The following is a 26,755-nucleotide window of genomic DNA, read 5'->3' as shown; positions in this document are numbered from 1 at the left end:
TCCCAAGGCACCTTCACTTGCTAATGCCTGCCTGGTCGAACGTGCAGGAATCAGTGGCTCCCTGTCCTGGCATCCAAACTAAATCATTCTTCCCTCCTGTGAGCCAACGGCAGGAGAAGCTAACAGGCATCAGGGTGATTTTTGCCTCTTCATGTACAGAGTCAGGTGAGGACAGGGCAAGAGAAACAGCTGGCAAAGCTGCCATTTACCTGGCTTGACCTTGCAGAAGGAGCCACATGAATTCTAAGTCCCTGAAAAGTCACAGCAAGGAGCAAAAGCCATCTCAGCCGCTGAGCATGTCCCTGATGTATGGCTTCTCAGGGACCGGAGCAGCCAGGGCTAGTGCCACTAGCCAGCTGTCCTCACACCGCCACCACCATTGCAACTTCTAACAAGGAAATTTGAAGTAAAAGTTAATCACCCCCTTGCCCCCCGATACATTACAAGGACAAGGCTGCCGACACAGGGGCGGTAGCTTCGCTGCGGGAAGGGATGGCGTTTCCACGCAGCCAGCCTTCGGGAACAAGGCTGCCCCTTCCACGACCCAGCAAGTGGCTCCCTCCCTCCTGACGAACTTCCAGCCGCAGCCATCATTTATTGTCCATCGCAAGGGGGACACGAGACAGCGGAGGACACAGCGGGGATGCTCAGCCTCATCCTGCTGCTGGCTTCACCCAGAGAGTGCATGTGGCTCTGCACCTCCCCTGGCTCACAGGGCACTGCTGGGGACTCGCTCGCCAGTGGAGCTGCCAGCATCCCCTGAGTAAGAGCAAGGAAAACCCGTGCAGAAACGCCACGCTTTACACCCCAAGCCCTTGCAGAGCATGGTGCACCCAAAGGGGGGTCTGCCTGCAGTTAAAACTCCACAGTCTGGCAAGCAACAGTTTACACCAAATATCCCCCAAAGATGCAGCCAGGATCACAGCACTCCTGGAAGACTGATGTAATGCAAAGCACTATCCTCAGCCTATATAAATCATGCTGGTTTAGTGCCTGTCCTGGATAAAGCCTCTCTTTTCTCACACCTGTGGCAGATTTCCATTCATTGTAACCTGGTACATGAAAGGCCATGTCAGAGAAGCTGATCTTGGTGGCAAGCAAAACACAGCCACTCGCCGGTGGGAAATACAGCAAGCCCCGGCTCATTTTTTAGCTTGTCCAATTACTTTTCACCTTGAGTTTTGTGTTCGCAGAAGTGAAAAGGACCCTGAAGAGGAGATTGTAAAACCATAAAGAAAATGCAAAATACCCTGGACTCTCCTCTCTCCTTCTCCACAAAGCCAGGCCATCTTGTCATTTATTCTTTTTGAGCCGCTGAACTATGATCCAGAGAGGATCATAACGCAGAGATGGCATTTAACAAGAAATATCAATCCAGACTAGCTTAAACTCTTGCAAGCATGGCAGTGCTCAAAAAATAGACACCTGAATTGCCTTTCTGTTTTCCTCAACAAGCCTTATGAATTTTTTATGAGCTGCAAAACTTCCAGTGTTGGTGCAAAACACCAATGTATCTTTAACAAGGACTAAAACATTCTTCTCTCTGATACCTCTGACCATATATATATTTATAGATATAGATATATCCCTTATTTGTAAAGTTTGGTTTGTCATTTTTTTTAACCTAACCTAATACTAACAGAAATAGTTTTCCCCCTTTTTGGTTGAACATGGCTTGGATTAATTTCTGCTGAAACATGTCTGTGCAGGGCTCTCAGAGAAGCAGCTGAGACCCTGAAAGACTGATCCTGTAACCCAGAGGCCTCCGTGAAACGTGGGTTTTTTCCAGGTTTCACAAGACTGACCTTCTGACAGTGTAAAGTGGCACAGAGCCACTGCAAATGGTGCATGTGTGCTGGTAAGACCATTTGATGGCCATGCAGATGATAAAATAGCAACACTTTAAAATAGCCCACTGCAGGGACCCCAGTGCTGACAGATTTGGGACCATCAGTTGCATCACTGCAACATGCAGCTCAGTTTTTCCCACTTTTCTGCAGTGACAAGGGGCTCTAAAGAGCTATTTCTGCACAGGGACATTGGTCAGCACCGAAAGAACTGCCCAGATAGTTCATATTTTCCAAACTGCTGTGAAAACACAGATAATACTAAGAAACTCAGCACATGACTGGCATTGACTATGTGGAGTCACCAGGGACATAAGGAGCGGAGCATACTCAGTTGGGAGGAAAGCGGGGGAAATCATTTATACTAATAAAACAAAGTCTATTATCACACTAGTAGTAAAACAACGGCAGGAGCAGGCCTGCAATTTCCTCGGTAATAATCTCATTCCCTCGGTGGAATAACAACACTGCCTTTGGCCTCATAATTTATCCACCAGGGTACCAGCCCATTGTAACCGAGCAACCTCCTCATTACCCCGCAAATGAAAGCAAGTGCCTCCGCATTATTAACACGCTGCCAGAACCCACCAGCCTCCCGAGGCGGAGGGGATCAGCGCCAGCCATCAGCACCCCGTAATGATGCTCAGCCCGAAAGGGAGGTAGCCTCAGAAAACATGGGACACAGTTGCAAAGGCAGAGGGAAAGGAATGAGAGGGTTAAAATCTGGAGCCTTTCAGTCTTTTGCCTTGTTAGAAGAGAAGTTCAAGGTCCAGGACCTGGATGGCTCATGCTCTTAAATGTTTGTCACCAGGGCTTGGAGAACTGTTGCTCACCTGCTGACCCACGGTAACAGCCCTGCACAGGCCTGCTCCAGGTCACCAGAGAACTGGTCGTACCTGCTACTAATATAACGTATTATTAGTCTCAGCTGCTGGGTTTGCATGGTTTATTTTGCACCTGCGATGGCTGAGGAGCCCCCACACCACTGGTGTGTCCTCAAGCAGTGCTGCGGGACACGGGATGGCCGTGCACGCTGGTGCTGCAGGACAAGCAGCAGTGAGCAAACACCCCAGAAGACAGCCAAGGTATCATACACTCCTCTGCCAGCCCCCAAAGGGCAGCTTCCACAGACCCACCCCCCCCTAAACTGCCCTGATGCCTTCTGTTAGTATTACCTTGCACTGCAAATAATCATTTTTAAATAAGGAAGATGACGTCCAGCGTATGCAATAGCAGCCCCAACAGCTAACCCGTCACCAGAAGCTACCTCTCTTTCTCCCTGGCAGGTGAGGCAAACGGTCTGCACATTAAAGCGGGCAGTGGCTGCAGGTCCAGCACAACTCCTGCGAGGTGCATAAGCCAAGCACGGGAGAGACTGTGTGGACACGCATTACTTGGCCATCAGACTGGTCTGGGCTTTGTGGTGCTGGCTCTGCTGGGGCAGGATTGGCACTACATCCCGCTGAGAAGACAGTGGGTGTAATGATCTGCTGCAGAAACCAAGCTGCGGCAGCCCTCCCACCCCTGCACCCACCAGGCACCTCCTGGGGAAGCCAGGGACCCTGACCTCCCATCAGAAACACAGGCATCTGCCACAGCAGCATCCTGATGTTAAAAAGAAAAGGAAAACAAAGCAGATGAGGTCCAAGCTTCAGAAAGACAAAGTGTTCTGTTCCTTATCCAGCAATCTTATCTGATCAGTGCTTCAGCATTTCAATTTCCAGATTACACAGCTGACACGCGCTGCTCCTGCAGCACGCAGGGAAGCCACAGGCCAATGGCTCCAAAACCGGGGCTGGAGCCAAGGTCCTTTGTGTCACTTCATATTTAGGCAATTAAATAATGGCTCCTGCGAGGAGATGGCGTCGCAGGTGCTGAGCACTCGGCTGCCTGCACCCGGTGGTTTCCCCAGGCTGCTGGTTTGGATCTCACCCACACAGCAGATCACAGCCGCTGACCTTCGGAAGGTCACAACTTCACATTTTTTTAATTTCTTTCCTATGATTTTTTAATTTTTAGCTAACCTTTTGCTTTGGCAGGACTGCAGACTTTTATCCCTTCCGTCATTTCAAGCCCAGCTGTAGAATATGAGCTCTGCATGGGCTGAAACACCTATTCCCTGAGGTCAGCAACCCTTCCTTAGCGGTCTTAGCACACTGCTCTACAACCAAACTGGCCCCTACCTGGCCATGCTGGCCAAAGGGCTTTCTTTGTCCACCTCCTAGAAGCCCTACATAATTTGACCGAGAGACCAGTTATGCTGGAGAGCCATCCAGGGGCAGAAAAGCTGCAATGCTGTGGGACAGGCTGGCATCAAAGCTCTCATATTCCTTCCTACGGCAGCACGCAGATGGCACGCGGTACTGACCAGGGCAAGAAGCTTGCATATGTCTGAACTTCACTTGGCGGAGTGGATTATAACTTATTCCTGGGCTTAACACCTGCCTGGGAAGCATTAACAGCCCTCCAACCAAAACTTGTTGCTTTCTTCTTCGTAGTTCTTATTAATCTCAGGTTTTATTAAGTCTATCACATCTCTATTACTGCTGCCTGGTGACCTTGCTAGCTCCAACAAAGGGCGAAATGATAAAGCTTTGTGACCAAGTCCACGAACACAGAAATATTTCACCTGAACCTATAGTGCTATTATCGCTTTTAAGTAGAACAGGGCTATTTAAAAAAATAAAAAATATAAGCACATACATGGTGACCTTGCAGGGCTTGAGTGCTTTTTGAGAGTCGGGAGAAGTATATGAATCCGCAGCACCATTCATTACGGAAATCAAATCATCCCTCATCCACTTTTCTTAGCAAAATCCATGACTGTAATGGGGCCGCTACCCCAGGGATCGCCCTAGCATGGGAAGACATCTTGTTTCAATGACACGGGGAGGCTGATTGACTCTTGGTGGGACTCCAAGAGCTGGTAACTACAAGCAAAAGGATGAAATCCAGCACTGGGCAGCTGAGCCGTGGGTACGTAGGGAGCACCTGCCTGGGCTTCGGCCACGATGGCACAGTGCTGGATATCCGCTGTGGATAAACAGAGATATCTCTTTTGTTTCAGCCTACACAAAATATCCAGGTGGCAAGCACATGGCTAGGGAAATCCTAGCGAAAGCCCTGCTTGAGAACTTTTGTTGAACCAAAGCATCTAAGTGGAGAGAGCTGACATGATACCTTATCACAAATATTGCCTGTCCTTCCCTCCCCTCCCTCTCCTCTCTCATAACCCCTGCTCAGCACCAAGGGCTGATAAGGAGGTGCTCATGTCATTTTGGACACCCTTGGGTAACTGAGGCATCCCCCAGGGTGGTCAGACACAACACCGGACCCAGAGGACCCAGGTGCTGGATTTCCTGGAAAGACCAGAGAGCATCTGGCAGATCCATGCTGCCACTGAATGGGCTGAGCATCTCCAAATGCAAACTGTGCCCAGGTACTGACCCTTTTATTTAGCTGCTAAGCCCACATTATAGAAACTGATGGAAAGCCCACAGTGAACCTACCCAAGCATAAGGCACAAGGATAACCCCTTTGCTTTTTAGAAGCGAAGCCACTCGTGCAGGAATTCACAGTCTTGGGGCTCTGGGCTGCTTGAAGAACAAGAACAAGCCCCAGCACATGCCATGGCAGCTCATTTCTCAGCAGCAAGGGATGAAAACTGCAGCAAGAGCATGCGAGCACAGCATGTGCAAAAAGACTCATGCCTCGCAGAGATTATTTCTGAAACCCGACGACAGCCTGCTGCTGTCCACACCAGCAACCTGCTCTTGTGCAAGCAGCTCTCTTCCCGCAGCGAGGGAGATGCCCAGCCGTTGGGGACTCCACACACACAAATTCCACTGCAAACTGCCGGGCAATGCACAACATGCAATTCCGCCAGGCACTCCTGCCACCGAGCTTGGAGCAGGTAAAGCCTCCACCCCTCAGGGCACGTCCTGCCCTGGTGCTTCTGGTCCATCAGGCAATGCCTGAGCCAAAACTGAGGCTTGGCCACGACCTTGTTAACCCACTTGCTACCTGTCCTTGATAAAACCCACACCTCCCATCCTGTGCCTCAGTTTCCCCTTTTAGTGCTGTGGTACTTCGCAACTATTTGCAAGAACTTGAGATGGGTGGAGAGCCCTGGCTGAGGTCTTCTGGAGGCAGAGAAGGTTTTGATGAAGTTTGGACCAGACCAGAAGAGAACATTGGCAGTTTTGATTAACTTAAAAACTGCAGAATCGAACTCATTATTAATACAGCTTTACACCACTGCATGTTGTAAGGTGCTTTCTAAACCTGTCACTGCAATTTATCACGCTAGCAGTATAATAAAATACAGCTATAAAATTTTGGATTAAATGTTCAAGGTCAATGGTCGACTTTCAACTTCCCAATCTCTTCCTTGCTGCTTTAGCAGATGCTCTATTAAGCAGTTACAAGCTCTGGGAGAAGGTTTCTTTGGAGAAAAGACTCAGTTGTGGAGCATCTCCAGAATTAAATCTTCAGACTTTTCATCCAATTACAAAACAATAAATAATAAATAACCACGGCAATAAACACCGACTGGCTTCAGGATAAGGCTTTTACTTCAGAAATGCTCTCATTTTTCTTGTGTTTGCAAAAGGTAGCTCTCTGCTCCCGTCTTTGCAAAACAGAAGGTGATTCCCTAATTTTAACAGAAATTTGGGTGTGTAAGAACAGCATCCTGGAGATTTTGCAGGGAGTATTACAGCAGCAAATAGCGAGACCAAGACCAAGACTCCACTGCACTACATACTGAATAAAAACAATGTGTGGTCCTGATGCAGCTCAGCTTTTTACGTATTAAGGGACAACAAAAGCAGCACATATTTACATCTACAAACTGTACACATGCACGAGGCTTAGCTGCACAGCAATTACAAAAGAAAGAGTGAGATTCTTCAAAACTGGGGGTAAAAAAGGTCAGATGTCTCCTGCTCTAGCCCCAGCTATTCAAGCCTGTCAGCTGTAATGACTCTGTGTCGGGATCTGGTCTCTGAGTCTCACTCAGATGACTTCTGTTGTTTCATTACAATGATGAAGGGAGCATTTTGGCCACACAGTCACCATTAAAAAAAAAAAAAAAAAAAAAGACAAAGCACCACCAAACTGAAAATGCAGATACTGTCCCTGGTATTAAATTATTCTCTCTATTCTGGCATACGTGCCAGAAAGCCAGCTCATTGTTCAAGCTCTAACAGTTGGCCGTAATAAAAGACATTACTTGTTCCCACGATCCTTACCACTCTTACAGCCTTAGAGGAGACCATAATAGCTACAAGAACATTGCCGCTATTAAATTAGTGGCATCAGTATTTCTTATTTTTTGAATGTTTGGCTGCTTCCCCTGATGCTGAATAGGGCAACTACATTACTAGCAAATTAATATTGCTTATCTTTTCTTTCCCGGGAGCTCAACTGCCTCCTGCTTTGCCTGAGTAATGGTTATCTCTGGGGACTCATCTGTGGCCTCATTTGAAATGTGTCACCCTTAAAAGCAGAAGGGCAGCTCAGTGTGGTGGTGTGAACACGACATGGGCACATGGCCCAAGTCAGGGGGTGCCAAGGCCAAAGGCTTTAGTTTTTGCAGTTATATTATTTAAGATTGTCTTCCTGAACAAAAATCATCCCTGTACGTGAGGCAAGACCTTGGGAACCTTAGTTTTCTGTTGGCATAGCAAAGTCCAAGGAGGCAGTTTGCAAAAGGAAACCCTGCCAAGGACACGCAGCAGCACAACAGGTGCCCTACGATGCTCCACACCTTGACAATGTTGGCATGTCCCTGTCACCCCCAGAGCCCGATACCTGAGAGCTGAGGTGCAGCTGAAAGCACCTTCAGGGATAGATGACGACATCTCGCCTGGTCCCTTATGGACAGATCCTGGTTCCTTTTCTTTCCATCTGTAAAGACACCGCTCTGTAATACTTTTCTCATTTGGGGTAAGGAATGAGCTCTTCACCCATGAATAAAAAAAGTAGGAACACTGCAAATCAGAAATCCTTCTTTATTGGATTGATAGGGTTTCACCCTGCAGGATTTAGTCAGAGAAAAGCTATGTTCTCTCATGCTCCTCACTCACAAACCTCCCAGATTGCCCTCTGCAACTGGAAACATGGAATTGCTGCACATGAACACTGGCGAGAACTACAAGTACCCGATCATAAAGTCCAGGCTATCCACTTTACTGCACACTAATCTGTTTTACTGCTTGTATTATAGTGACAGAATTGTTTTCTGCAACCTAGTTCAGATTAAGAAACTGGGGGATAAGACACATTAAAACTTCTGCAATATATATTGCCAGAGCCTCGGCTGATATAAAACGGCCTCCTAGGGGAATTAAGCAAAAAGTGACGGGCAGAAACAGTCTCGGCTGCCGATTTTCAGTTTTAGTCTGAAAAACTGGAACTGCTTTGGTGCTACAAGCCAAAGCCTCAGGTGGTCGCTGTAAATCTGCATCCATGCTGTCAAAGTCAATAGAGCTACTCCAGTTGAGATTCGGGTTAGTTCATGTGAGTATTTTCAGAAAATACACTTAATTTGCATTATTTACAAAATGCAAACATCAGCTCTGTCACACAGTAAGCAGCACAGCCTAAAAACAAGTCCCCACACCAAGGACCATGCCAAGGAAATGAAAGACTCTTTCCTGAGGATGTTTGCAAACAAAAGCTGTTGTCAGTAAGAGCATCAGACCCTGCGTGCCCTTGCCAAGGCACCGGGTGGCACGGCTGCCCCCAGCTCCGGGGGATGGAGGGAGCCCACCCGGCCAGCCAGGTCCTTCCTCATGGGGGACACCCCTGTGCTTGGACACCAGCCTCGCTGCCCTGAGTCCTGGCTCCAAAAGCCATGGCACAGCCCAGAGACATGGCCGAACACCAGGGAGGGGACAGCAACACTACAGTCCTTCCCTGAAGCCAACTGAGCAAACAGCGGAGCCTGTTTGAGGAAAGCTTTTGATCTGCATGGCCACCCTCCAAATCACTGCCCTTTACTGCTGCTGGAGCAGGGGGAAGGAGTGGAGGCGAGGTAAGTTTGTGGCTTTCCTTTTGTGGCTGTGATGCCTGCACCTGACACCAGCAATTGCACCATTTGGCCCCCCCAGCCCCCCAGGACACGGACCCAATGCCTCACGTAGGAGATGCTCGGCACCCCTGACACGGTTCCCACCCAGCTGTAGGCTGCACCCTGCTGCACCTCCACCAGCCTGCAACAGATCTGCCTCACCGCGGATTTGGGAAAGGAGGGGAAGGAATGGACAAGCCATGGCAATAATTACCTGGTTTAGTAACCCTACCAGTTGCTCAGGACTATATTGAAAGCTTACTTTAGCATTTTTAGAAAATTATTTTTTTTTCAGGAAAGATGAGCAAAAATTCAGAATTAAACTATTTTCTCATTTTTCAGCAAAGTAAATCAAGCCTTGCCACACAGGCATCCTAACAGCACTAACAGGCACCACAGCAGAGCAAGTCTTTGGCAGCTTACAGGAAACCGGCGCCCCGTTCCTTTAATGAGAATTTCCGAATCACTGAAGTTGTTCATAAGTCAAACCCGCTCTGGCATTAAATGCCCAGTCAATCAAATTAGACGTATTAAATACGCTCTTGGGCACGTGCGTTTCATTTGCTCCATGTTCTGCTAACTCCCACTGCGGCCCCGTCTGCAGCCACTGAGCAACTCGATGTCTCAGCCCAGATCGCTGCAGAAAAGGATGATCAAACGGGCATAAATCTTATTCGGTAGCAGAACAGAGGAGGGGAGGACTATTAAATGGACATAACTCCCAGCAACTGCAAAGCAAGTGGGAAGGTACAAAGGTGCAATCACCTACAATTAAGCCTAACAGTGCCCAGCTGTGTCATCCCCCATATTACTGTATAACAGCATAAGGGAGGGTGAAGTTACAGCTCCTTGCAAAAACGCAGGAGATGCTCAGTTAATTGGGATAAAAGTCTACTACAATATCCCAGGTACAGGGCACATGGCACTGGCTTGAACACTTGGACAGAGAAGAAAGTGGGTTGGAAAGTCTGCGAACAGAAGGCAGAGGTGACCAGAGCAGCATTTCATCTGCTCCAGCACCAGCTCGTTGGCCATGACCTGCACTCAAGCCCCCAACTACACCCCAGTGAGCAACTTCAGATGCTGTCAGGTGCAGGGTTAATCTGCAGAGTGCATTCCTCACTCGGTCATGGTCAGGCATGAAGCATGTCTTTCCATAGCAGAGGGTGGGGGACACGATTTTGTAGAAAGACAGAGCAGAGCTGGCAATGACCCACAGAAGCAACCAGGGAAACCCTAACCTACAGGTGTTGGTGCATTTATTGCAGCGTTACAGGACAGGCGATGGGGTATTGCTTCAGCACATGGCATCTGTGGAAGGGACGTGATTTTGGGGGCCACTCCGTCAAGGTCTCCCACCATCCCACGGCAGAACAGGATTTCCCACTGTTTCACTGTGGATGATGGTGGTTGAAATAAGATCATCACCATGGTGCCTTCGGCCCTGGCTAACATCTACACAAGACTGAGTGCAATGGAAGAACAGCATGTCCCCAGGAACAAGGCTCACACTGTGCGATGTCCTGAGCTACTGAGAAGTTGGAGAGACATGTTAGAGACCCAGTCATCGGGGAGAGCTGCAGTGCCTGCTCTCCATGGGACATATTTAGCACAGTCACCTGTATTAAAACTCCAACCACAGCCTTCCCAACAAGTGATGTCCTAATTTTAGCACCAGACCACGAGATTTACAACAGCCTCCACTCATTCACGTAGCCTTGGTACCAAACATTAGCCATCTCTCTTTGACTTCCAGACCATGCAGCTTCCTAGACACTTATTTGCAAGCAACCAAACACACCAAAGGCATAGGCTGCCAACTTTTCCTTTTTTCCCACCTGACTGCTTCAGAGACCTTCCACATAATTTACCCCAGACCTTTAAAACAGCATTTAAGTAGCGTTTAAATGACAAGCAGTCCTTTCGCCTGCCTCCCTGCTGCAATCTACTTGCTCCTGTTCAGCCTGTACAGTGCCTGACTGTTTCCTTTTCACTGTAGACTGCTTATTTCTATTGCTGGGGCTGAGACAAAAGTGCTTTTCTCTGCATTTAATAGAAGCCCTACTGGAAATCAATCCCAAAGCCACAGCAGTCTCCAGGGCTCAGGCTCAGTACCCTGTCAGGGAGGGCAAGGGGGTGCCCTGGGACAACAGCCCTGGCTTAAGAGAAGGATTTCTTTTTCTGAATTACTGCTTGGGTTTTGCCCTCGAAATGCTCACATTTGTGGGTTCTCAAATAGGTACTCAGCCCTTGCAGAGCTACTCTCTGCGGGACCAAGCCTTTGCAGCAGTTACAATAGAGCGCATTACAATAGACTCTGATTCGAGCATCACTTCCACTTTACAAACCTTTACAAAGCATCTTTACTTTCATTACCAACTGTGCTCTCCAAAAAGCACTACAGTGCATTATTAAGGAAAAAAAAAAAATCCCTTTTTAAAAGCAAAGAATATTTTCAGAATTGCTTTAATTGCCAGGATAAATATTGATGAAGTTTCTTCCAATCACAGGGCGTGGTTCTTGTCTACCTCCCCCTGCAGATTTAATCAAAGTCTGCCCAAGTTTTTCATTTTGTCATGAAAGTGATATCAAAATCATAAAAAAGAGCAAAGTTATATGCACTACTTTGCAGATTATAAGAATGATTGACTCTACCAATTTCCTTGCTGTAATTATAAGCTGCCACAATAAACAAGCAGCTACTTCCTTTATTGCTCCACTACATGCTCACCTTTGGCTGAAACACAGACCTAGCTATTTCACACCAGCTTATTCTCGGGGCTTTTTCACTGATGCCCATGGAAAGCTTTTGTAGGTAACCTGATTTCTGGGTAGGGGAACACCACTGCTGCCCTCAGCAACATGCCAGGTCTGGGCCATGCCAGTACTTCACAGCCTCTTGGGTGCAGTTACCAACTTACGTCAAAGCAAGGCAGGAGGATGCCAGAGTCTCTTCAAAACAGCTTGCCCATCCCCTCGTTACTCAGATACAAGCAGCAGGGCTGGTGCTGCCTGTCCTTGGGGGAACCGAGGTGCTGTGTGACAGGGCCAAGGCCACACATTGTTGGCAGTGTCAGAGAAAGCCCCTGACGCAGCCTGTGCTGAAGCGTGGCCAGGGAAGGGGATGCAGCCATGGGACACACTGTGCAGCTCTGCCTCTGGTGCACAGAGGGTATTGTAGTCCTTCAAAAAGGCTCCTGCATAACACTGTGCCATTATTATTGAAATAAGCCCCGTTTTGAAAAGCTACAAAGGTGCTACAAGCCCACCTGGAAATAAAGGGATTGGCAGCACAGACCTGGTCATAGACCACAATTTCAAAGGTGCGTGGAGTCCCCCACGGGCCAAAAGGCACCCAGAGGGGTCAAAAGATGCCTGGATCCAGCGACAAACATGGAAAGCGCCTGGCCTATTTGAAAACCCCAGCCAGCACCAACTTACCTCCAAAACCTTCCCCTTAGACCCTTTAGGCTCCACATACGACTTGTTTCCCCAAACAACACTGGAAACATGATCAGAAAAGAAACCTCTTGATACCACCGATGAAGATGGGCACTGCTACCTTCCCTCTCCACCGGCCCAGAGCGGAGATTTCTGGCTTATTTCTGCTTTTACAGCACACCGCACCGCAGGGGCTGCTGCGGGCTTACTCACCTGCGCCGTACGTCGTGGCCAACATGATCGAGGAGACCCACGCGACCTCACTATAGGAGGTGCCAAAGAAATCCTGGATTTCTTTGAAGAAGATGGCTAAGCCTTTGGGGAAGGCGTACGCGAAGCCGATAGAAACGAAAGCGCCACAGACCACTGCCCAGCCCCAGCCGCCGTCGGGCGGGCCGGGGGCTCGCCCCGCGTTAGCCAGGGGTGGCATGGCCGGGCTGGGCGAGCGGGTGGCCAGCGCTGCCGAGGAGCCCTGGAACACAAAGTGCGAAGGCGCAGGGTCAGTCCCGGCGGTGCGGCCCCGCAGCTGCAGCCACAGCATCTCCGCAGCGCTGCGCCCACCTCCCGTTAGCCCCGACGGCGCGCCCCGCCGCGGCGCTGCCATTTAACGAGGCGGCTGGCAGCTGTCCCCGGGCTGGGGCTGGGGGCGTCACAGCGGGATGCTGCCAGGAGTGCCCCGTGGGGGTGGGTGTCATTAAAAACGGCGGCTCCCACCCGCAACACTCATGCGTGCCCGGGCCGCCCTGCAGCCCCCGCCCACGCGTGGGACCCCGCACCCACCTGCTGCAGCGCGGAGCCGGCGGCCACTGCCCCCCCCCCCCCCCCCCCGCAACACACCCCGCGGCTGCCGGGGCGGGGGGAGCCGTCCGCACCGCCCCACGCAGGACCGGCCCCGCTCCCACCCCCGCAGCCGCGGTGCGGACCGCAGCTCGCCGGGGTCCACCTCCCTCACCACTTTTCCCTTTCCCCCCTTATTTTTCCTTCCCCCCCCCCCCCCCCCCCGAGACACTGCGGGAGGCAGCAGCACCCAGCCACCCCACGGGCGTTAATTAAACCATCCTCGGTTATTTAAATCAGAATTATTTCCCCCCCCACTCTGCTTCCACCAGCATCCCAGCGCTTTTCTCCTCCTTACAAAGCTGCCGGTGCTCCTGGCCCCGTACTGCCACGCGGTCACACGCTTGTGCTGCTGCCCCTTGTGCTGCTGCTCCCCGTTCCCTGTATTTTCTAGTTTTTACGTCGAAGTCCGTTTGGGGAAGCATTGGCCGTGTTTGCTTTTGCTGGAAAGTTGCAGTTTCACTACCAGACATGCCCCTTGCTCAACCTTGCCTCCCCCTGGCTTAAGGAACAGCCCCGTGGGTCTTGGAGGAATAAAGCCACCTGCCTTCCCGGCCTCAGTTTCGGGGAATTTCATACAGAGATGGCAGGTGAGTGCCGGCACCCTGTCACCTCCTGCTCTGCCACCAGACTCTGGGAAGACTGTGACCTTCCTCCTGTGTGTACCCATGAAGGCACTTAGGGACATGGTTTGGTGGTGGACTTGGCAGTCCTGGGTTCATGGTTGGACTCTATGATCTTAAAGGTCTTTTCCAGCCTAAACAATTCTGTTATTTGGGCAGATTTTACAAATCATTTTGGCAATAAAATAAAATAAAATAAAATAAAATGCCTGCAAATCAATTATACTACTTGCGTTGCAAGTATGGCCTTTCATTCCCTGTTCTTCTCAGCAGAGCTTCCATTCCCCCTTGGCTTCCCTGTTAAGGCTCAGACCAACTCTTTCCTAATCTCTTCTGAAGCTGGATTCAGCCTGTTTTCAAAAAGAGACAGCCTAATGCTCAAAAAACCAAGTCACACTAATGAGGTGCCTAAAAATCATCTGGTGCTGATATCTGCATTTAAACACATTTTTCTTTCCTTCTCTTTCCAAGCCAAACCCCAGGCATGCAGCGATGTCGGGGGGGGGGGGGGGGCTGTGCCTGTGGCAGAAGGTCCCTGCCTGCCCCCACCCTCTGCACGGGGGTGCTGGGAGCCCTTCCCAGGTAGTTCGGGAAGGGAAAAGTCCCTGTGCTTGCCCGGGGCTCTGTAGGGGCTTTGCCGCTGCTGCTGGGCCAGTACACAGCTCTTCCCTCCCCACGGAAAGGGGAGACAAAGCTGGCTGCTGGGGGCTGCTGTTCCTTCTCTAATTTCCAATTAACACCACGACTGTAACAGCGGTATCACTTTTGGTTCAGGTACAAATACATCAACCTGATGAAATGAGCAGGAGCTCCTCTCCCTGCTGTTTCCACCCTCCCTCCAACACTCCCAAACAGACCCTGTGTCTGTGTGTAGAAAAACCCCATTTTTTCTACATAACACAATTAAGCAATAATGGAGAGGGGGGGGAAAAAAAAAAAATCAGTCCTGTGCTCAGTAATTTTCCTGGCACAGTTAATTTAGAGCTTTAAAGATCTCCTTACAGCATGTCTGTAAGGTGTTTTATGACTACTACTCCTTTCTTCCTATAAAACTGAGTAAACTTAAAACGACCAGAAGACCTTTACTCTCAGGAGCGGGGTGACCTGGCATGTTGTGCTTTGGTACCGCCCAGACCCGCTTTATGTGCCGTAAGGGCACCTGCTCTTACTCCATCGCTTCTACAACGTGCAGCACGGCAAGCACGAAGGTGCAGGGTGCAGCGGCGGGTGGTCTGCCATGGTGGGAGGTTTGGGTTAGTGGAGATTTTCTAGTAAACGGGAACAAAGTTTGTTTCAGTTGGTAGTTTCTGTGTTCTGCCAAAAATAAAAAATTGGACCAAATCTAAATAAACACACCTGAGATAGAACTTGGGCACATCCTTAGCAGTGGCGTGGAACGCAGGGAGAGCAGATGGAAACCTGCAGGAGCAGAGGGATGAAGAAGCTGGTACATCTCCAGCCATGACCTCGGCTGGAAGAAGGGAGTTTCCTTCTGCAGAAATACTAAATTTGGTGTCACGTTAAAGACCATCCTCTGCAGCAAACCCTGGTGTGACACCTTCTGGGTAAACATTCACACAAACTGGTGGCACACTCAAAACTGGAACAGAAAACCAGCGGCAGCACGAGATACTGGGGGCAAACAAATGATTTCTAAAGATGTCTGAAAACAATTAGTCTTTGCCCTCGTGTTGCTGCTCTGAAGAGATGCTCGCAAGCAAAGCACGACAGCCTGAGGGCAGGGGGTGGGCCTGACAGTAAAATCCTGGGCTCACTAGGTCAAAAAGGACTTCCTAGCAATTTGGGGAGGCTTGGGCTCATCTCGCAGGAGCTGCTGACATGATTGCTCCCCCTCCATTTCGGGAGCACAGGCTCCCCCCAGGGCCGGGCTCCACTTACTCATCCACAGCAGCAGACTCTTCCTGCAGGGCAGGTTTTTTAATTTGCTGGCAAGCGGCAACAAAATTGATTAAAATTGCTAAATACCTTTTCAAACAACTCATTTCCCTATCTCAGTCCTCCATGTAAATAAGTGACTGCTGTTGGATTCCCAGCGCTCCACTCCAGAGCTGTTGAAAGGAGGGGGGCAAAGTAGGGAAAAGGGGCCATGAGCAAGGCAGAATCTGACATTTTTCCTCTTTCCCCAAAATGGGCCCAGTTTCCAATCTTTGCAAAGCTTTCTGTGACAGTTCCCATAGATATTTCAAGTAATGATTTTTAAATTAAATTAACTAGTGACCTTCACTTACTGAAGCCCGAGGTTTAATGAATAATATCTAGAATCATGGAATCCTAGAATGGTTCGGGTTGGAAGGGACTTAAAAACCATCTAGTTCCATCCCCCTGCCACGGGCAGGGACACCTTCCACCAGACCAGGCTGCTCCCAGCCCCATCCAACCTGGCCTTGGGCACTGCCAGGGATGGGGCACCCACAGCTGCTCTGGGCAGCCTGTGCCAGCGCCTCGCCGCCCTCACAGTAAAGAATATAACGTCACAAAGAAAAAGTGACTAGTGTTGACAACTTGAGTATTTTATCTTTTCCTGGGAAAAAAAGCAAGGAAAAAAAACTTAGGCTCCTCTGAGAATGGAAAGCATTTCTATCTATTCTTAGTGGACCACTTTGGTATTTGGAAAGAATTTTGTTCAAAGCCTTTTACGCAAGGCATTTGATTGCAGCCAAAGGTAGGAGCTACAACTCTATAACCCCAACAATGTTTTTCCTTCATTGAGTCTTTGAAAGCTAATTAAAGGCTTTAGAAATTGCTTCCACATTAAAAAAAAAAAAAAATCCATACCTAGCTCTGCTGCGTGAAAACAGCATCTGGTAAGTGAGCATCTGAAGAGGCAACTGCACTTCTTTAAAGCATCTGTGATTCTCACTTCCATGTCATACCCATATTTTTCAAAACCATTCTGTTGTCATTTGCCATTTGCTCATAAAATGCACTAGCAGTGAAATCTAATCCATAGCCACAATTAAAATGGAGTTTCTGAATTAATGAATGAGATTATAACTAGCAATTGTCTGCCAAACCGAAGGGCTGACCCCGTGGCCCAGGATGTGATACTGTTACTTTCCTCCATATAATCTTTCTTCAGAGAGAGAGATATCCCAGCCCTCCAAAAACAGGCCCACACATTTATGTTCCTAATAATATTAACTTCTTCCAAGGGATCAATCCATACTAATATAGGTTATTACTTGGGAAAAGGTTTCAATTCAGCAAAATTCTCAGCTCTGGACCCCAACCAGATGCAATCACAAGATACAAGCCTGGGGACGGATCGATAGTTCCCTCCCCAGCGAGTGCAGAATTACCCTTATACCCCCACGTTGTCCTCGCTGCTGAGCGTGAGCGGGCTGATACAACACATTCCTCAACATCTAGCCACAAGACCTCCAGCATTCAGGGATTTACCACCAGTATAGTCATGCTCGAGGTTTTAATTAAAGGGAACCTGACTCTGCCTGGCAGCTGTCAGAGCCCTGAGCAGTGGGAGGGATGCGGGCAGCCCCACCAACACGGCACCCACACATGCTCCAAATGGGGCTTGTGGGTCACGCATGGTCAATCCGCAGCCCTTGACATCCCTGTGGCTATTACAGGGGCATCTTTAATTTCCACGCAGCCTCTTCACCGCTGCGTGAGATGCTCTGCTGCGGGCAGAGCCACCAGCCCCACATGTCCCTGTGCTTGGCGATGGGGTGACACTGCGCAGAGCCAAGGGACATCAGTGCTGGCACGGCTTGGAACCACCTAGGATGCTGGCAGAGCCTCATGGCTCTGCTTTCCACCAAATAACGTTTTACAAGGGGGTCAAGGGAAGGTCAAAACAGAAAGTTATGAAATGTCAAAGTTGCTTTTTGCTAAACCCCAGTATTAATAGCACAGAGGCCAGGCAGGCAGAGGGATTCATAGGACATGAAATAACCTTCTCCAGAGCCAGCAAAGCTCTTAGATGGCTCCAGCCCTGCGGCCATGCTGTCAAACCAGCCAGGTGCATGAAGCATCGCTGCTGGATGTGCTGGTTTCCTGGAGATGATAAAAGAAACCGAGCAGTGACATCACTTCTGTTTTTCCCTTGTTGCAGGAATTTAATCAGCAGCCCAAACCAAAACATTTGTGTTGGTAAAAAGATGGCTACAATTAATCTAAATCTAATAACTGGAATGTTTTAACTGGGGAATTAAAACAAATTATTCCTTTGCTATTGTATCTTTGTCTCATTTACATTTTAATCCCAGTCGGATCTTTCTCTGTTATATTTGGAAAATAACTCCATAGAAAGGGAAAAACAACACCGTTGAAGTACTCAAAGATGCATCAAGAATTCAGCTATTAACTTTTATAGCAGAAGTCTGGCTATGCCAAGCCCTGAACAATGGAAAATTAGGATAAATGCTGTGTTTTTTTCCAAACGCTGCTGAATGCAGAGCCTGGTGGCATTTCAGATTGTGCACACACACAGAGGCAAACAAACAGCTGGGTCAGAAGGTTGTGTTGAAGATGTAATTACACATTAACCAGAGCAGAGCAGGTCACTCTTTCATTTGTACCGAAAGCAAAGGGGACGCTTTACTGGTGGACACTGTGTGCAAAGGGAAACCTCTGCCTTCCCACCCTGTGGCTCTCCACTCCCAGGCTCAAGCCTGGCTTTCCTTGCTGTGAGGTTTTACCACAGGATAACAAGTTCATACATTTTTGCTCAAGGTAAACCTGTCATGAACAAAGGCACTTCAGTGTTGTCAAAGTAAAATCAGCACTATAGCCCATCTTATTCCAGTTTGCCTTACGTGCTTGTCTTATTTTGAAGCAAAAGCACACACACACACAAAAAAAAATTACCTATGTCTCTGCCCTATCAAGGATGGGAAGTCCCGGTAGACACGAACTGTGCCACGCAGGTACCACTTCGCAGATCCCCAGTGCTCTCACAGAGCAGCTGATCCTATCAGGGGTACTTGGTTGCACCAGTGACCAAGTCAGCAGCTTCCTCCACCCCAGAGTATCTTCTGCCACATTCAGCCAACTTATTTAGTCACTGCGTAATCTCAGTTTTACCTAAAATGATTATTTTCATGTGCTCCTGTGCATCCCTTCGCTTAAGAAGATGTGATATGATGATAACGTACTAGAAATGCAGAATCCACCTAAACCTTCAGAGTTGTTTGCAAGGGCAGTGTTTGCCCCTCCCTTGAGTTACCCCAACATATACTCCACATGTTGCCTGCTAGATATCTTACACCTGTTTGCTTATGAAACTACTGCACCAGATTTCTCACCCTGGATTAATTTAGCTGATCTACAGAAAGTCACAACTCACAAACACAGAGTTTCTGGGTAGTGGATGCACCCACCTTGCACTGTAACCCAAGCATGTGGGCTTGAGCTCACCTCCACTGAGCCCATGGGTCTCCTGTGGCTGCTGATGAAAACATTTTTGTGAGAGTTTCCTTACTCACTTCAGGGAAAAGGAACCAGGTTAGAAAAGATCTACAGCTTAGACTATCAAAACTAACCCAATGATTCGTGACTGCAGGGTCCAAACACATCGAGGCCCTCCACAAGCACCCTCTCCAAGGCATGGCCATAAGCAGTTGTGACACAGCTGGTCCACAAGACCACTGCTGTCTCCAGCCCATCTCCAAGGCTATCCTGCCACAAATAAACTCTCAAGTAGCTGCCGACAGGCCAGGAAAAGGATGACCTGCCTCAGGGCTGCCTGAATAACTCTGCAACAAGGTGGAGAGCTTTAGATCTCATTAAACCCTCCTGATGTTTGAGAGAGGAGAGATGTTACAAGTCTACAATGAAGAGCAATTCCCACTCCAGAACAGCAAAAAGCTGGAACTGCACAATGTTGGCTGAGCCTGAATTGAGGGTCAGTGGCTTGGGAACAGAAGGACGTCACACGGGTGTGCAGGTACTCTCTGGGACACTGTTGTTTGCAGATCATAGTACCCTGAGCCTTTATATAACGCAGGTATTTTCCAAAAATATTAACCCCACCTCACCCAAGTTTTAAAGTATTAGAGGGACAATCAATTCAAGCTACAGAAAACTGTCATAAGGAGGCAGCTGGGGCTTTGTTGTTTGTTGGGGGTTTTTTCCCCCATCAAATGAACTGTTGTGACAAGCGATCATCACTCCATGGAGGCTTCTGCTCTCGACGTGAGCTCCCCCAAGAAATCTTCCTCTAGGACTGTAGCATTCAGTAGCAACATCAGTATCAACAGATACTGCTGTTTGCTGCACGTATGTAGGGCACCTTTGGTCTGCTGCAAGAACAAGGGTGCACCGAGCAGAAGCTTGTCACCAGTGTGGCTGCTGGACACTGCAAAACAGCGGGTGACGAAGCAGGAGTGCAGGATCCAGTCTGCAGCTGCTCTGAGTGCAACCAGCTCCCCTTCGCGGGGTGGAGGAAACCCAGCAAGCTCCTTCATCACCTTTCAAATTCACTTAAATGCCATGACACGGAAACAAGGAACAGACTCAAACATGGGAAGAGATTAGTTCCTGCATCACACGGTGTGGATAGCTGTGTGTAACATCACTCGAGGCTGCTCAGTCTGTGCCCTTAACACAAAGTGATGCAATACACAGTGTTACTGTAGGCAAACTCGGCCGGGCTCCTGTGCCTGCATTTTCCGTGTTGCTTTGCCATTCTGGCTGACCGTTGTCCAGCAGATCAAGCACGATGCTTTAGTATTAACTTTCAAGGTCTTACACAGATTGTTCTTTAGGAGCTTGTTGAACTTTTGACACTGTACATCCATGTTACCCCACAAGATCAAAAGAGGAGACTTTTGGTCCAAGTGTAGTATTTGCTCAAGCTTGCTGTAATCCCGGGTTTACAGACTGACCTTCCCAAAAGCCCCCTAAGTGCCACAGAAACGACTCCTCATAAGACAGGCTTCAAAGATGCAGGTCTTGTTTATAGGGCACTCCATCACTTAACACTCCCGGAGAACTTTGTGAATCCCAGTGTTTACAGGCACAGAATTAATTTCTAAAGTTTCATTCAGTTCTCAGCCCCTTTTCCTAAATGCCACTCTTGGGGCTGAAATCTGCCACTAGCACTATAGATCAGACGACCAGACTTTGCAGCTGAAAGATGAAATCCTGGCTCCAACAAAGGTGATGGCAAGGTGCCTGCTGACTTCAGCAAAGCCAAGTTTCACCCAGAAACAAGATTCAATGTTGAAACTTTTTTTTATGTTAATTACTCTAGTGCACAGAAACACATGCTGTCCTGAACGACAACTTTGTATACAATTAGCTGTAGCATTTCTGAACGTTGTAAAACTAAAGTTGAGGTTTAAAGGTGTAATTCTCTTGGAAGAGAGCCCCTGCAGGCCCTCAACCATTCTGGGCAGGTTTTGCTGGTGCTTTCCCCCTCCCTCAAACACAGCGTGCAGCTTCACTGGCTGCTACAGAATTGCCTTAGACTTAACGCTGGTGTAGCTGAAAGGAAGATCAAACTGAGTATTCAATTACTTATGCACTCAAAGATATTTATTCCCCGAGATGAAACTCCTAAATCTGTTATTATTGCCATTCTCCTTTCTATTACTATTAGCATGCTGCTGCTTTCAGATCTATGGAGATGTCAACACCATTTACTGGAAACAACAACTGAAAGATGAGAACATGACAGGGAAATGTTTAGAATTATGAATCATTCACAAGAACAGAGGACATAATTGATCTTCCTTAATTATAGAAGAGTCTATAATCATTACATAGGGATTCTTCCTAAGACTCTTTTTGCGATTTATTTCTTTCATAGGGTTTTGTTGTTTGGTTGTTGGGGTTTTTTTAACCCAGATGCTACAGTGATCTAAAAACAGAATGAGGTGAAGAGCAACAGCTACCAGCCCACAGGACAGACCCCCAGGAAGGAAAGTTGCTCTTACAGCAATGAACACAGGTGTCTGAAAGCACCAGGAAAGGTGGGACAGGACCCCCCCTGCCAGCACTGAGTTCTGAGCCCAAAGTCTGCGTAAAGGTAAATGCAATGCTGGAAAGGAAAAGTCATCTTGCTTCACAGCATCTCATATTTTCCTGCTTATGCTGACACCCTCCTGTCATTACATGCGACATCTGGGAAAGTCAGGCGCTTGCACATGTGGCTGTAGTTTATAATGACAGCTCTGCAGCAAGAAGATTTCATAGAAGTCTGTATTTAAAGATGGGAAGATCAATAACGAAACCCCCAAGTTTTATACTGTAATGACTTCTTTCTCCGTCAAGATCACTGACAGCTGTTCCCTTGCTGTAGCCACCTCTGTATCTTTGGGTGTCGAAGGCTCTACCTCAGGGAATGAAAAGCCAGAAATCTCAACCAGTCTGAGACGTCTAACATTTGGCGCTCAGTTCCAGACACCCAGTTTTCAGAGGCCCTGGACAGCCACTACCTGGGAAAATGAGTCTAACAGCACCGCAGCCTGAACCCCTCTTCAGTCTCTCGCTCAGACTCCGTCAGCCCTTCTCAGCTCCTGACATCAAACCACCAGACCCAAACAGCAGCCAGAGGATACACATTCATTGTTTCAAGGGGAAATGGGTGCTCAGCAGATTTAATAACCCTGGAGGTGAACCTTTTGGTCCATCTGCAGCAGAAACCAGAGCGCAGCCAGCCCAGCGAAGCCTCCTCGCTGCCCCAGCCAGGCCTGGCAAGGCTCCTTCTGCAAGCAGGGGAGGAAGCCACCCTTCACACCTCTCTGGTCACGGACATCCCAAACCCCGAGCGTGCCCCTCAGCCCCGGTGGGTGAGCAACACCGGTACCTGCCTGCCAGGATTGGGCTGAGACCGGCTGCTGGTTTGGCGGCAGTAGGAGCCTCCAGTCTCCCTTAACGAGGGCTGGATTTGAATTGGTAAGTAAAGAGGCACTTGCTCCTGTGCCAGCTTTGCAAGGCACACAGTCATCTTGGGCGTCGCATGCTCAATAGCACGAGGCATGAGCTATCAAAAGAGTAAAGACACAGGTTGCCCACCGAGTTACAGGCATTGCTCAGGGCACATGTATCACTGTCCTGAGTGCCCGGTGAGCCTTACAGAAATTTTCTCCTTTCACCTTAATACATCCATCCCATATTGGATGAAAAATCAGCTCTTTTTTTTTGTTATCATGTAAAACCAGTTGCTAAAGTACATGAGATGAGTGTGCGTGACCCAGGAAGCCCCCAAACTGCACTGTCTTGAAGGCGATGGGGTACCGAGAGGATCCCTCCATCCCCAACTTCTTTGTAATTGTCTTTCCCAAAGTGTATATTCGTGACCTTCTTTGAGGAAGAATACAGGTTTGGGCAGGTGTGAGTCAGCGTGGCTATTCTTGTGTTCTTAAGTTTCAATCCTTTTACCTCTCACCCTTGCAAAACAAGCTAAGAACTCAGAGCCCCGCAGTAACCTCCAGCAGCCGCACCTCACAGGAAGCAGCAACCTAAAAGCAAAATGGTCCTCTACTAACCATTAACAGCAAGATACACACCAGCTACTCAGATCAAAGTGGCAGACTGACACCTGGCATCAGTATCTGAGGAAAACATCCCTCTGAGAATATCCACTTGATGATTTTGTTATGAGGACAAGCAACACCTTCCCACAACCTTTGCACAACAGTGACTTTTGCAGCCAAGGTGCAAGTACCCAATGATCGTTTTAACTTGAAGTAACTGGTGGACACATTTGTTCTTTCAGAAAGCGTCTGCAGAGAGAAATCTAAAACATCATCCCTTAATAAATTACGTGCAGCAAAATTTTAGCAACAGGATTAGGGAAGAACAGATTTACACACTATCTCAAGATTTACGTGTATGTATGCAATGGCTGTTCATCAGCCAGACTCAGGTTTTGAGTTTCCAGCATCTTCGCTACAATCATGAGTGCAAATAATATATTTTTTGTTTCCAAAAGAATGCCAAGAATAGAAACAGAACAAAAGACATAATACTAAATATGCTGAAACAGCTGTCCAAGACTCAGATGATTACACCATGGCCAAGCCTCCACCCACACACAGCAAGACTTGTGATGAAATGACAAGAATTGATGGCATCATATGTTATCGAGAAATTACTCAGCAGTATTTGTTTTCTGTTTTGCCAATGTACGTCATCAGAAAACAGAAAGCCTAACTTGCAGTTAGAGCTTTCCAAGAACTTTCTCAAAGAAATATATTTTCCCCTCCCCTTTTTTATGTAGAGATCCAACCTGCTCTTTTCCAAAGAAAACCACTGTCTTGCTTCACTTACCTCCTCCGTAGGTGGTAGCACACATGATGGATGTTATCCAGGCAATCTGGCTGTAGGAGATGCTGTAAACAGCCTGGAGCTCTTTAAAGTAGATTGTGAAAGCTTTCGGAAAGGTATATGCAAAGCCAACTGAGATGGAAGCTCCAAACACCACTGCCCACCCCCATCCGCCGTCAGGGGGCACGTAGCCCAGGTCTGAAGGGACTGGAGGAGACATGGTCAACCTGGATTTCACAGAAAATCCACTTTGCGGTGTCCTGCAGAGCAACGGATACGTGTTTTTTTACAGAATATGTGTATCATGTAATTAGGCATTATTTTAAAGCATAGTAAAGTAACATAGAGGTACAGAGGATCACCCACTCTTCAAGCCTTGATCTTTTGCTGGCCGTTAACAGTCCTGTTGTCCCATCTAAACACAACCAAAATGACCCTGCCCTCTCCAAGAATCCAGTCTGGCCCTTCCCCCTATATTTTAAATACATACCCTCAAAATACTGGCACGGCTTTGTGTTCAGGGACAAACTTCATTCACAGCCGAAGTTACTGCTTCCATTTTCGCTCTTCTCCCACACCCAGCCGGTAGCTCCGGGGTCTCACCTCAGGATGGCTTTGGGAGGTTGCTCCTGTCTCAGTCCCCCTGAAGAGAACCATCTGCTGCAGCCAAACCATTTTTAGGGTAAATGTTTCATTGTGTATTTTTCAGACGCAGGTGGAAAACCTTACGATTTCAGATTATCCCTGTTTAAAAGAATAACCACCATTGTGGGGCAAGCGGCCCCACAGCGTGTCCAGCTCCTCTGTTCTGCAGGGGGACGAGGATCTCTTGGTCACTCGCGTCCCTCAAGACAAGAAGCAAACTGCAAGCGACGGCTTGCAAAGTGGCTGAAGTCTTTTTCTACTCAGGGGCAGCAATTCCACTTGTGCCTAGTGCCTGCCAGGTTAGGAGATTATACTCAGAAGCAACACGGATCAAAGAGGGCATTCACTCATTTGCATTCTTCCCATTTTCCCCGGCCATTAAAATAAAATGAGGGTAAAAAGAAAAAACAGTACAACTCATACCGTGCCTCTCCAGAGTTAACCCACAAGCCTCCTGTCAAGGTCAAGGCATTAAACCAGAGGGGAAAGGAGTAGGTCCCACAGGGAAGGGTGCCTGGTAGGTGCATCTTTGCAGATAAAAGGTGGTTTATTGCCTTTATAAAGTGCATACTCAGAAGGAAGTTAAGCTGATAGGAAAGGGCATCGTCAGAGCTAATGGGAAGGAACAGGCACAGATATCAGCTGGACACATTCTGCTGAACCTTAGAGGCAGCTGTCAGCTAGCTGGGGAGAGAGGGACCTTTGAGTATCTCAAGGTGGAGGGGGGGGGCGGAACCAAAAAAAACCACCTTAGGAAAAGTGCAGTGTAATTTGCATCTCTTGAAGAGTCCATTGCCTCTTGAGAGCTGTAGTTTGGATTCATAGTGTAAGGAGGAGGATGCTACTGGAACCATAAGGGGGGGGAAAAAAAAAAAAGCTCGTGATGTGCCTATAGACATACTCCTGAATTCATGCCTTCTTTCATCTACTTTTACAGGTGTTAAGTGGTAACACCAGCGTGGGGGCCCTTACACTACAGGCTTCAAGCTGCCCCTATGTCTGGACAACTGTCGCACACACAGTAAACAGACATGTTATCTCCTCTCCAACCTCAGCAGCATGCTGGGGCACCCCCAGACTGCAAATTGAACGCACAGCCTTAAGACAAGGAGCTGAAAGACAGTTCAAGAACACCATATAAATGTAATGAGATCCGCTTCGTAAACTCTAACTGCTGCAAGCCTTTATTCCCTGCTCCTCTCGTGAAGATGCTGTCCCAGAGCCTCCCACATCTCCTCGCTAGCAGCATGCCATCTAACTCAAGTTTATCCACTTCTATTTTATAATTGTTCTGTGCTGATGGTGCTATACAGCTCAAAGGCTTTCTTCTCTTCCCTGGTGTTATCCCCTGTTGGTTTTACTGAGAGCAACCATATCCCTTTTAGCCTTTACTTCACCTAGGTAAAGCTGTATTTTTTCCTCTCTCCTTAACAAGGACCACGGGAAAAGAGAGCCTACCTTCCTCATGTTACCCGTGTCCACACTGCCCATCATTTTAGTGGCAGCTGAAGGTTGTGGAAGAGAAAACAGCCCAAACCAAAAGGAATACTGCATTGCTTTTGGAAGAAATTTCCTGATACATCAGGAAATGCAGGGATGAGTTAGGAATCCCTTTGCAAAATACTTTTCATCAGACCTTCACTGAAAGTTTTCTACCACTGCCCCAAATGATAATTGTTGCTTTTTTTCCTCTCATAACCTTTCTTCACTGTCTTTTTTGCAAGCAATCGAGACTGTTCAGCTCCACTTACACTATATTTAAGGAAATTTATGTAAACCCATGCTCAGACATCTCTGCTGGTTCTGGAGGCCCTCAAAGGGCAAGAGGTTACGCTGGAGAAAGGCCACCACACGTCAGCCTCATCCTCAGTCCCATCCCTTGGCATCCACTGCCAGCGCTGTGGGCGAGGGCTTGTGGTCAGGACCAGCCTGACGGCACGTGTGGCTGCAGGCTTCGCTCCACCGAGACCCATGTCAGGACTCATTGCCACTGACAGCCCAGGACCTTCACTGGCAAGTGAGAGGAAGGTATG

The 26,755-nt window shown here is 48.3% G+C and overlaps 1 protein-coding gene across 5 annotated transcripts in view; it reads right to left on the bottom strand.

The window, feature by feature from the left end:
- The window catches only part of LOC119146021 (monocarboxylate transporter 2-like), a 39,028-nt gene extending 14,716 nt beyond the window's left edge, over positions 1–24,312 (bottom strand). The window contains exons 1-3 of one of the 5 annotated variants that reach the window (XM_037383024.1): positions 13,748–13,882; positions 12,577–12,835; positions 7,662–7,757 (exon numbers count right to left, since the gene is read on the bottom strand). In XM_037383024.1, the coding sequence (XP_037238921.1) occupies positions 7,662–7,757; positions 12,577–12,835; positions 13,748–13,870 (478 nt within the window). In that variant the 5' untranslated portion in view covers positions 13,871–13,882. Of the gene's footprint in view, positions 1–7,661; positions 7,758–12,576; positions 12,836–13,498; positions 13,718–13,747; positions 13,883–24,080 lie in introns of those variants that run through there. The other 4 variants (XM_037383022.1, XM_037383023.1, XM_037383025.1 and 1 more) reach the window with 4 other exon arrangements.
- Positions 24,313–26,755: the final 2,443 nt, after the last annotated feature.

Source organism: Falco rusticolus, chromosome 4 (genome assembly GCF_015220075.1).
Source record: "Falco rusticolus isolate bFalRus1 chromosome 4, bFalRus1.pri, whole genome shotgun sequence".
Taxonomy (NCBI): Eukaryota; Metazoa; Chordata; class Aves; order Falconiformes; family Falconidae; genus Falco; species Falco rusticolus.
The sequence above is the reverse complement of the archived record's forward strand: the minus strand, read 5'-3'. Positions and strand labels throughout refer to the sequence as shown.